The sequence below is a fragment of the Octopus bimaculoides genome, chromosome 19, assembly GCF_001194135.2.
Source record: "Octopus bimaculoides isolate UCB-OBI-ISO-001 chromosome 19, ASM119413v2, whole genome shotgun sequence".
In the NCBI taxonomy this organism is placed as follows: Eukaryota; Metazoa; Mollusca; class Cephalopoda; order Octopoda; family Octopodidae; genus Octopus; species Octopus bimaculoides.
The window spans coordinates 52,456,019-52,469,027 of record NC_068999.1 but is presented as its reverse complement, the minus strand read 5'-3'; the positions used below and the strand labels follow the sequence as shown (position 1 = coordinate 52,469,027).

At 33.4% G+C, this 13,009-nt stretch overlaps 1 protein-coding gene across 1 annotated transcript in view; it reads right to left on the bottom strand.

Moving 5' to 3' along the window:
- LOC106878181 (VWFA and cache domain-containing protein 1-like) overlaps nt 1–13,009 on the bottom strand; it is a 141,564-nt gene that overhangs the window by 38,245 nt on the left and 90,310 nt on the right. Inside the window, 1 exon segment of the mRNA XM_014927320.2 lies at nt 9,605–9,753. Within this exon segment, the coding sequence (XP_014782806.1) occupies nt 9,605–9,753 (149 nt within the window).

The window sequence follows — 13,009 nt, the reverse complement described above, 5'->3', positions numbered from 1 at the left end:
CAGACTCCAACTGTCTGTTGTGGCATGGTCTCTACAGCTGGATGCGCTTCCTAATGCCAACCACTTAGCAGAGTGTGGTGGGTGCTTTTTATGTGTCACCAGCATGGGATACACACACACACACACACACACAAACAAACATATATATATATATATATATATATATATATATATAAATAGAAAAAGAAAAGGAAAATAAAGAAAGCTTCTAACAATGCAGTAAGTTTTAGAAAAACCTTTATATTTCAGGTGCAATGTCTGAAACAGTTAAAAGATATAAGGTAATGATAAATATAGACACAGGTATACAGGTATGGTCTATATTGCAGAAAACAAAAAAGCTTACTCTGCAGCATGGAGTTTCAGGTACATTCCCATTGCATGACACTTTGAGGAAGTATCTTCTACTATAAGTCTTGGCTCCACCAATGCCTTGTGAGCAAATTTGGTAGACAGAAACTGTGTAGAACCTCGTCATATAAATGTGTGTGTGTGTGTGTGTGTGTGTGTGTGTGTGCATACACCTTTGTGCCTCTGTTTGTCATGCCACCCACTGCTTCACAACTTAGTGGTTCAGCAAGAGAAACTGATAGAATAAGTACAAGACATTAAAAGAAAGAAAGAAACTTAAGTATTGGGGGGTGATTTGTATGACTAAAATCCAATGATTGAAACAAGCAGAAGATGAATGATAAATACTCAACACTTGTCTGAACATGGACACATCACATGATTTATACACAATTTATATTATAATTTATCTGACACAGAGTTAATTAATTTGCAGAAGATAAAATGTACCTATGGTTAAATTGAGAGTCAAAATTAATAACATCACTGATGTGCAGGTTAGCATACGCATGTTCACCTCGTTAGCAACATATGCATTAGTTAATTGCTCCTGGCTGTTTCTTCTTCTTACTATTTTTCTTTTTTTTAACTCTTGAATTAATATTTAGGATTAGATGCCATTTAATTTTGGTTTGAATAGAAAAAAAAAAAAAAGATTCTGAAATGTTTTATAATAAAAATAAAACCATATATATATATATATATATATATATATATACATGTGTGCGTGTGTGTATATATATATATATATATATATATATATAAGTCAGTAAATAGTGGGGTTGTGTTAACCGCACATGGAGAAATAATAGGAAAATGAAGAATAAGGCAGAATGCTAAATTTTAATAAATATATGAACACGACATGTATGTGTCTGCACATGTAAGTGTGTGTATGTACATACACACACATATACACAAATATATACATACAAACAAATATATACATACAAACACACAAACAATCACAGACTTATATGTATGTGTGAGTGTGGCGTGTGGCTCAGTGCTTAAGAAGTTAAGAAGCTTTTTTCCCAACCACATGATCTCAGGTTCGGTCCTACTGTACAGCACCTTTTGAGTGGATGTGACAGACAGAAACTAAAAGAAGCCCATTGTTTTGTGCATACGTATGTGTGTGAGTGTGTATGTGTACGCACACACACATGTACATATGTGTTTGTGCGTACTTTTGTCTTGACATTATGTGATGATTGTAAACAAGCAGTGTTGTTCATTTCCAGTTTTCTGTTAAAAACACGTCTGGCTATGGGAAACATTACCAAACTTGGAAACAAATAACAGTTGACGATAGGAAGGGTATTCAGCTTAGAGAACTTGCCTCAGCAAATTCTGCCTGACTCATATGAACATGGAAAATGGGTGTTAAATAATGATGATGATGATGATGATGATAATTATCGAAGTAATAATGGTAGTAGTAGTAGTAGTAGTAGTAGTAGTAGTAGTAGTAGTAGTAGTAGTTGTAGTAGTAGCCTAACAATGTAGACCTTAAAAAATATGGTTTCACTATTTTACAATTCTTTTAATTTTGCGGCTATAAAATTTCTTTTTCAAAAAGATTTCCCAATCAACTGTTTATGTTGAGACCTGCAGCTTGACTGAAATTTCAAATAGAATATCGAAAAAGCACCATGGTTTTTGTATTTATTCTCTGGTAGTCTTACTAACTATTCTTTGGTTGACTAACTTTGATCTTAAATATTCAATTTTTATCAACAATATTATTAATGGTCAGCTGAATAAAACAATTAAGTATTATTACATCAAAACATCTGGCATCATGTAACCCATAAACATGAAGTTTATGAAGCATTTAGAAGCTTTGAGTTGTGCAATACACCAACATAACATTACACAAATATAGGAGAATGTCTAACGATTCAGAGAAAATATGTAGCTTTAAGATATCAAAAATAGTAAAACTATACATTATATGTATATCATCATCATCATCGTTTAACATCTAATGTCCATTTTCCATGCTGGCATAGGTCTGATGGCCAGGGGTTGCACCAGATTCCATAGTCTGTTTTGGCTTTGTTTCTATGGCTGGATGCCCGTCCTAATGCCAGCCACTTTACAGACTGTACTGGGTGCTTTTTACATGGCACTAGCACCCACACCAATGTTTTTTTTACATGACTTTAGGTTTTAGGATCTCAATTCTGTTGTGGTGGGTGGATCTTCTTGAGTACAACATATGTATGTATTTCATTTTTCAGTTTTGTTTTAAGATTTCTTGTCAATAGGAAAAGAGCTAGTTTCTAGCCTAGATCTAAGGCTCCCCATTGGAATTTCAACAACATCAACAGGTTATGTATGTATGTATGTATGTATGTATGTATGCATGTATGCATGCATGCATGTATGCATGCATATATGCAGATTTGTATGTTTTGTTTTATGTGTGTATCCTCATGCATACACTTGCAGATCTAGACATGCTCATATATACTTAAATGATAAACTTTTGGAAAGTTTTACAGATTTTTACAGTTCCAGTGATGGGTTGGATCTGTAGTCTACAAATCAGCTTTCTCCTCTCTAGTTTTGAGAAGCCTAATTTCTCAAGATTGGTATTTAGGCATTGTGTTACATATCCCAGGACCCCAATAATTACAAGTATAAACCTGAACTTGTAATCTGGATAGAGTAACTGCAGATTTCTCGATAGTTCAGCATAGTTGCATGTATGTATGTATGTATATGCAGTTTTTATTATTAATTATGATTTACACTTGGTTGTAAAACATAGCCTAAAAAAATTTTTCAAACCCATGCCAGTATAGAAAAGCAGACATAAAAATGATAATAACACGATATTCATTCATTCATTTTATGTCTTTTTATCCATGCTAGCATGGGTTAGATGAATTACATATTATTGCAGCATTGTTTTACAGTTGGATGCTCTTGATGAAGCCTGTTTTACAGCTGGATTCCTTTATCTGTTTTTTCTAGTAAGGAATTTTTTTTTTATTTCATGCATCTTTGAAAGCAGAAAGCTAACAGATAATTTCTTGATAGGGAATGTTAGCAAAGTTCACTACTTGCAGCTTATTTTTTTATGCAGGCACAGAATGAAAACGTTCAACGGACATACACACATACATGTGCACAGGCACACACACACACATTCAGGCACACAACATACACACACACACACATGCACACAAATGTACAGACATATTTATAAAAGCCTTCCTCTGCACTTTTCTTTATGTACATGTGTGTGTGTGTATCTAGTGAAAGAAGCCTGTCATGTATATATGTGTGTGTGTGATTTTGTGAGTGTGCATGCATGTGTGGATGTATAAAGTTTATATCTCATCACTGCTCCGCACTGCTACATACGTGTGTGTGTGCGTGTGCACATGCGAGTGTGTATGTTTGTGTCTGTTACTTGATTGGTACTTATTTCATTGACTCCAAAAGCATGAAAGGCAAAGTTAGCCTCAGCAGAATTTGAGCTCAGAACATAAAACTGGAAGAAATGTTGATAAGCGTTTTGTTTGGGGTGGAATAATGATTCTGGTAGCCCACTGAAGGAGGAGGAGGAGGACAACAACAGCAGTAGGAGGAGGGTAGGACAGTAGTTGAAGGTAAAAATGTCACTGTCCTCTGAGATTTTCCAGCTAACACTGACAGAACAATCCAGGCTAATCGACCAGACATAATTATCAAAGACAGGGAAGAAAATACCTGTAGACTAATAGATGTAAGTGTTCTTACAGTAAAAAATATACCTGTAAAGGAATTTGATAAATTAAGTAAATATAAGGACCTGGAAATTGAAATACAAAAGATGTGGCATCTTAGAAGCAAGAACTGTTCCTGTTATTTTAAGTGCCCTAGGTATGAAAAAAAAAGGGATAAGATCCCAGGAGAACCATGTCTCAGAGACATCCAAATGATTGTGCTGACAAGTACTGCCCACATCCTTAGAAAAACCCTAGCCATTTAAATGTCGGTGTTGTATTAGATGAAGATATTTTGCTACTGCCCCTGTCACTTCCCCTCCCCAAGCTTTCAGTCATACTGTAACATCTCTTATCTTCCACTCAGCCTCGGATGCTGAGTGAGTATTGTCAAGTGATTGTAACGAAGAGACAGGTTAAAAGTAAAAAATGATAACAACAACAACAATACTAATTCATGTAAGTGAATTCCAAATACAACAAATCCCAGAAGTAGATGTACTAGAAACAGGCACAGAAAAAGCTAAGCAAATGAAAACCCTTGTTAAAACTGCTGCCTTAGATATTCTTACTGATAAATGGCAAGAAAAAAACCTCTCAATGGCAAATATCCAAAGACAGTTAATAATATTGATGTTGATAAAGCTCTTACCCATAAATGGTTTGTGTCTTCTGGCTTAAAATCAGATGCTTCGTGTGTCCCAGCAAGTGATTGCATCAAACATGCAGGTTATAATGATGATGATGATGACGATGATGATGATGCTTGTTTGTAATTTAGGCACAAGGCCAGTGATTCTGATGTTGTAGGGGGAGTAGTTAGCCAATACAATTGATTCAAAAGTACTTGACTGGTTTCTATTTTACTTTATTGACTCAGAAAAGATGAAAACAAAGTTACTTTGACAGAATTTGAACTCTGAGTATAAAGAGCCAGAACAAATACCAGGAGGCATTTTCTTTGATATTCAAATAATAATAATAATAATAATAATAATAATAATAATAATCATAATAGTAATAATAATAATAATAATAATAATAATAATAATAATAATAATAATAATAATAATAATAATAATAATGATAATAATATGATAATAATAATAATAATAATAATGATAATAATCCTTTCTACTAAAGGTACAAGGCCTGAAATTTTAGTGGAGGGGACCAGTTAATTGCCTCGACCCCAGTATTTCACTGGTATTTAATTTATTGACCACGAAAGGATGAAAGGCAAGGTCAACCTCAGCGAATAATAATAATAATAATAATAATTAAAAAATAAAAAAAAAAAATAAATGCACCCTTTTAAAGCCTAGCCAGGCTCATGGGCCCGGTTTCCCAGTTTCAATGGCGTATGTGTTCCCCAGCTGGACGGGATGCCAGTCCATCGCAGCGTTACTTATTTTTGCCAGCTGAGTGGACTGGAGTAACGTGAAATGAAGTGTTTTGCTCAAGAACACAACGCATCGCCCGGTTCAGGAATCGAAACCACAATCTTACAATCATGATGCTGACACCCTAACCACTAAGCCACATGCCTCCACAATAATAATAATAATAATAATAATAATAATAATAATAACAATAATGGTAATAGTAATTTTATTTATTAGGCACAGAATCCTGAAAATGTGGGAGTTAACAAATGAAAAAAAGTATAAAAAAGAAAAAAAGAAAAGTGGGAGGAAAAAATGAAATAACATAGCAACACTATAGACAGCCCATTTCTATTCTTAGTCATCTCCTTAAACCAAAATAATACTGAATAAGTGAATAAACAATGAATAAGAACAAGCAACCATCAATTTAGCTCATTATGTGAATGTGGGAGATGAGAAGAGATGAAAAAAAAAAAAAGAGAGAGAGAGAATAAAAGATCAATATATAGATAATCAAAGCGGAGGTTAAGGCGAAATTATTATCAAAAGGTACAGAAGAGATGATTTGGTATAGCAGTATTGAACAAAACACAGGTATATTGTAATAGGATGAGAAATTGTCTGTACCAAGGCTAAGATTGGAATTAGGAACCAGTGTGCAGCAGCAAGAGAAGAAATATAAGTCATCTGAAACTTGCAGGAAATAATGTCATGCAAGAGTCCTTTCATAGAGACGCAGATATCTAGTTTAAGATAAGGTGGGTAGCGGGAAGACTGCCAGATATATATAAATATATATTTGTGTGTGTGTGTGTGTGTGTGTGTGTCCCCTGAATTGTATAAATGTATCTATAGAGATATATCTGTATAAGTATATATTTGTAAGTATGAATTTAAAATATGCGTGTACACGTATGAGTGTTTGTACATGTATGTATATATATATATACACACAAACATATATGTATATATATATATATATATATATGTATGAATTATTCAATACATACATATGCATTTGTGTATTGAATAATATAGGTTTATGAGCATATATTCAATATCTATCTATCAATTTTATATATTCAGACTGCTCTCCCTGTCCTTAAAAGATACACACACACACACACAACACACGCACACACATACAAGCATATATACTTACACGTACATATTACACACACAAACATATTTTCCTACCTACTTATTTTACCTGTTTTCCTGTATGTGCAAGTGTTTTTTGCTTACATAGTCATTTGTCTCTGTAACACAATTCCCAATAAATCTAACCTCATGGTAGGTAAGTACATGTATGCATTATACATGTACATCTATACACACTTGTGCAGAAGTATTCTTACACACAAAGAGAAAGAGAGAGAGAGAGGGAGGAGTATAAACACACAGAGACACACACAAACATATATATATACATGTATATGTCTCTTTCTCTCTCTCTTTCTTTCTCTCTCTTCTGTTCTTGTGTGAATGCACAGGTGAATATAGATACGCATGTATGTGTATATATGTATGTATGTATGTATGCTTGCATACATACATGTATCTACATTTATGTATGTATGTATGTGTGTGTGTGTGTATATGTACTCTTTTTTCCACCTTGTTGCACATTTCATGTGCTTACTCCGGTATATATATATATATATATATATATATATACATATGCAGATATGTAAATATATGCACGAATGTATATGTATGTCTGCAAATATACATGTGTATTTGTATGCTTATATGTGTGTGTGTATATATGTGTATATATATATATATACACACACACACACACCATATACATGTGCATATATGTATGCATGTGTGTATGTATGTACATAAGTATGTACATACATATATGTATGTATGTACATATGTATATGTATGTACGTACATACATATATAAGTACACACTCTCAGACACAAGTATGCGCATACAGATATATATTTGCAAGGTGTGCATGTGATAATAAGCAGTAAAAGCCAAAATCAAAAGTGCCAAAGAAGAAAATGCCATACTCAATATATTAGGGAATATTTTTCTAACATAAAAGTGCAATATTCTTACAACAATTTAGAGACCATTATTCACAGAAATTCTAGAATTTTAGCCAGTAAAAGTAGGGGAGAAAGAAAGAGAGAGAGAGAAAAGGGGGGCATTCAGTATCTGACTTATTCTATTTTGTAATTCCTGGAAGAATAAAAGGTGAACTTGACTTCAACAAAGATTGAACACAAAATGCAAAGATGCAGAACAAACACCAACATATGCAATGTTGCCAATCAACTGAACTTTTGCTGGAATAAATTTAGTAATTTATGCATGAAGAAAATTACATATGACATCATAAACTATTTGGATATATCAATTGTATGTAATACTATATTAATGTTTTCTCAGAGCGTTATAACCCCAAAATAGAGCAAAGCCAGAAATATATTCTTATAAAGATTTAATTGGTATGGAAGTTCAACTGTCTCTCGACACAAATATCAAGGTAAAAATTTATATATCCTTGAAAAGATCAATATTATTTTATGGACATCGATCTTGGCACAGTACCAGTACACCTGATGCTAAATTTCTAGACTTTGAGCACAGAGAATTACAGAGAATATTAGGGAAAAGGTGTGGCAGGATCATGTGACTAACAATGAGACGGGGCAAGATGGTTAATGTAAAACCAGATGATAAGTTTATAATGCAATGGTTGGGTCGTGTCTATAATAAATGAGATGAAAGTTTTCTTTTGGGGTGTGTCAGTTACCCAGTTGGATTGCAGAATGTAGAAGAGAGAGAGAGAGAGAGATCACAAGAAACATGGGTGAGAACAATGTGACAGGAGGTGAGTGAAGATTGTTGCAAAGACTTAAGAGATGGCACAAGATAAGTTTGTATCATCATCATCATCATCATCAATACCACCACCACCACCATACCATCACCGCCACCACACCATCACCACCAGATGATGGATAGATAGACAGACAGACAGATAGATAGATAGACAAATAAATAAACAGATAGACAGATAGACAGGCAGATAGATAGACAGATGGACAAAGAGACAGACAGACAGACAGACAAACAAATAGATAAACAGATGGACAAACAGATAGACAGATAGATAGACAGACAGGCAGACAGATAGAAAAATAGACAGACAAATATATAAACAGACAGATAAATAGACAAACAGATAGACAGATAGGCAAACAAACAGATAGATAGACAGACAGACAGATAGATAGACAGACGGATAAACCTACATAGTATACATATAAACAAGTCAAATTTACCTATCCCTCTGTAGACTGAAAAAAGTGATGAAGAGTCTTCATTGATTTTCAACCTTTATTGGGATCATATTTGAGGTGTCAACATCACCTGACCAATCCTGGAGAAAATGGTTAAGCAATAATTATTCTAGAAAAGATATGAAATAGAAGTGAAGTGGAGGAATGAAAACAGACTTGAGATATGCAGGGATATTGTATCTGCAATTCCATTATTTAAGCATGAAGAGATATATAAAATATCCCGGAAACAGCTGTAAGACCTCTTTATAAATGTTCTGAAATCTTTCACAGCCTTGGATTTTTATCTCATTCTGTTAAATTTTTATATATGCGCATGCTAATATATGACCTACATTGGACTCCTCATTCACATAATTGCCAAACCTGGAGCTTTACTATAGTCTGTCCATAGCACTTACTCAGCATTACCTGACACCTTGGGTCTTACTGATATCATTACCTCTCCTAACCTCAATATATATATATATATATATATATATATACATATATACAATATTTACACGCACAAAAAACACAAACATACACATGCATATACATATATACACATAACTTAGTCGGTAGACGAAGTGAAGTAACTTATGACACTTTTTAGGGACTCTGGGGCTGGTTGGAAGATGAGTATAAGTTACCCTCTGACCAGAAGCCAAACTTGAATGCTTGCAACAGAGTACAACTCTACTGAAGGTACCCGAGAGTGATGTGGTGGTGTTAAGCAAGACAATAGGTAAAATCCATGCAAGAAACATATGTTGGATCCATCTGAAAGTAGACATGATTTCAAGGTGGAAAAATCAGAAATACTGTTGTACTTACGGACTGAAATCTAACGCTGGAAGTTTGGATGGAATATCAGAATCCATGTAGACCTCAGAAGAGAGTAGTGGAAGCCTATCTGGAGTTGGGTACTTATCCTTGTTTGCAAGGGTTTCATCATATAAATCTCTTACTTTGTCTGCCAGCCTCTGTAAATAAAACAAACAAAAATGATAAACAAGAGCACTCAGAGAGCACAAACCTCTGCCAAGGCAACACCAACGTCCTCTCAACGATTAGAAATGATTTTTTAAATGAGAATATCTGAGATAAACTTGACTGCTCTCACAAATGAGAATACTAAAAATGAACCTGACCGCTCTCAAAAATTAAGTAAAAAAACAAGAAAAATAATCCAGAATCCTTGTCCGGTACCAGATCAATCCCAAACTTTAATCAGTTTGTGTCAATCACAAGGCCAAACATTCTTGAAAGTTTCATTTGAATCTATCCAGCGGTTCTTGAGATATCTTGTCCACGGACAAACAAATAAACAAATATGATTTACTCGACTAAAGGTGGTGCTCCAGCACGGCCGCAGTCAAATGACTGAAACAAGTATGAGTAAAAGAGTATAAAGAAGAAAGGGTACATAAACACATCAGAAGTAATGTTGGTGAATTTCAAGAAGCGTAAAATCTTTGAAGGATGTAATGTCTTGACAGCTAGTAACTGCTGCAGGTAGTTTTATACCATGCTTCAACAATCCTGAATGTGAAAAATGTTTGCAAAATGTTGACACTTGCTAGGAGGTAAAAAAAAAAGGAGATTGATTAATAGCTAATGAGTTAGTTTGGCATCTAATTAATAAAATTTAGTACAGGAATTTGAACATTCTGTATAATCAGGTAATTGACTCAATTCTAGTTTGATATCAAAAGCTCAATCACAACTGATGCTATTGTTCAAGTGTGGGATAAATAGATAGTCACTGTTTGTTTATTTATTTACTTTTCTGATATTTATTTTTCTGATATAGGTACAGGCTGTGTGCTTCCCAACCGCATGGTTCTAGGTTTGTTCCCACTGCATGGCACCTTGGGCAAGTACCTTTACTTAGTCTTGGGTGGACTAAAGCTTTGTGAGTGGATTTGGTAGAAAGAAACTGAAAGACGCCCATCGAGCATGTGTGTGTGAGTGGGCATGCATGCATGTGTGTGTAGATGCATGTATGATTGTGTCTCCTGTCTATACATTGCATGAGAGTTGTCAAATGATGGTCAGTGTCAAACAAGCAGTGCTTTCACTTCCAGTATTCTGTGAAAACATCTGGCCATAGGGAAATATTACCTTGCTTGGAAACAGGTAAAGGAAGCATAGAAAAGTGGTCATTAAAATGATGACGACGACAATATTAGGTAATGAAATAAAATGCATGAAAATTGTCATTTCTGCTTCTGGCATGTGACTGTCTGAGCAAAAACAAAAACCAGTGTTTTTATATTTACCGTATTTTAATGTGTATGAGGAACCCATTTTTTTGTTGAAAATTAGGTTAAATAAATATGGGAGTTTCTTATACATGGATAGTATTATAATCCCTTACAAAACCTTTTTTCCAAATTTTAAGCCCCAAAAATTAGAGGGTTCCTTATACACTTTAAAATATTGTTCATTCTTGGTGAACATTATGTCCTCTCAAAGAAGTGGAAGAAAATACTCCTAACTTGTAAAATAGGAAAGGGCTAGTGAAGAATGAGTATCTATCCAACCCATGCCAGCATCAAAAAATGAACATAAAATGAACAAACGAACATGATATTAAATAAAATAAATAAAAGAATGGTTCAAAACTAGGGAAAAACAAAAATCATAGGAAATTTTATGAAACTAAGAAAGATATATATCTAAGATAGTTGTAATTTTTTTTTATTTATGGTATTTGTGTTCTAGCATATAATAAAGACTATAAGAAAGAATTCAAGAGAAATTAATCTATAAAACACGCATAAACTTTTCCCAATTAGTGAAATAATTCTTTGAAGTGAGTAATAATCATTTAACTAATGAATTAAGCACTTTATCATTAGTTTGATAGTTAAAAATGTTAAAGACATAACATATTTCATAATTCTCTTCTAATAAGATTTGAAATTGAAGAAGAAACTATTTTGAAATGAACAAAAAAGAAAAAAAAAAACGAAATTAGTTTAAATTGTACATTTTTTTTTTTTTGTGAAAACTTGTGATACTGTCAGAAAATTATTGCAAGATGAAATAATATGGAAAATGTTTTCATCAGATAATTAAATAAAGAATCTGTTGGATTAGTTTCAGTGAGGTTAGATTGCACATAAATTACAAAAAAAATAATTTTTTTTTTTTTTTTACTAAAAGAACTTTTTTTTTTTTCCTTTTTTCTTTCAGTCCTTTTCTTTTTTTTTTTTTTTTAGAAGGTTAAAAGGTATTTCAAAAAGAAATATCGGACATATCAATTATTATTTTTTCAAATAAATTATTTGTGCTATTTTGTAAAATACCTCTAAACAGTTGGTTTGTATTCAGCCTATTTATGTTCCAAGCTATTGATCAACATATATCAATACACAAATCAATATATAATCTGATTATAGTGAAATTGATTTCTGCTCTCAACTCCAAATTATGGCTTCCAATGCTTGGTAAAGCCAATGTCAGCATCGAAACATTACTTTAGAAGTTTCCTCCTACCATCAGGAATCTTCTTTGCAGCTATATAGCAGACTAACACAATAGATAGATATCTAATTTCCTCTCCATTAACTAAATATTTTCCTGCTTCCATTCTTAAGGTTTTCACTTGAGTAATATCATCAAAAGTTCTTTTTTCGGTGTACCATTATCATTATCGTTATTATTGCTGTTGTTGTTCTTGTCAATGATGGTGGTGGTGACGACGACAATGAGGCTGATTATGATAGTGGTGGTGATGATGTTGATGATGATGATGATGATGATGAAGATGATGATGATGTTTTAATGGTGGAGAGTAGACATAAAGGTCCCACAAAACTAAGTCAGCAGCAATCCCATCTCGACTCCCAGATGCTTCCATTTCATTTCATTTGCACTGTTGTTAATGTCCTTGAGAAAGAGACTTGCATAACACAATTCTCATCTTGTGCTTCTGTAAGAAATCCTTTTAAATGTTGCAAATACACTAAGTTGAATAGACCATTGAAAGCCATCTAATTTTATGCTTCTCTTCTCACTTTAAATTTGAGGCCTTTGTACCAATGTAAGAAATCATTTACAAGTTGTCAATACAGAACATAATTGAACATAAACCTCCTTTCAGTTTATATTTGAAACCATCAAATTTATTTTATGCTCCTTAGTTATGATAGTCAAGCAATTCAGAGCAGTGTGAACATCACATATACTTTACCTACAAATCTCTCTCTCTCTCTCTCTCTCTCTCTCTCT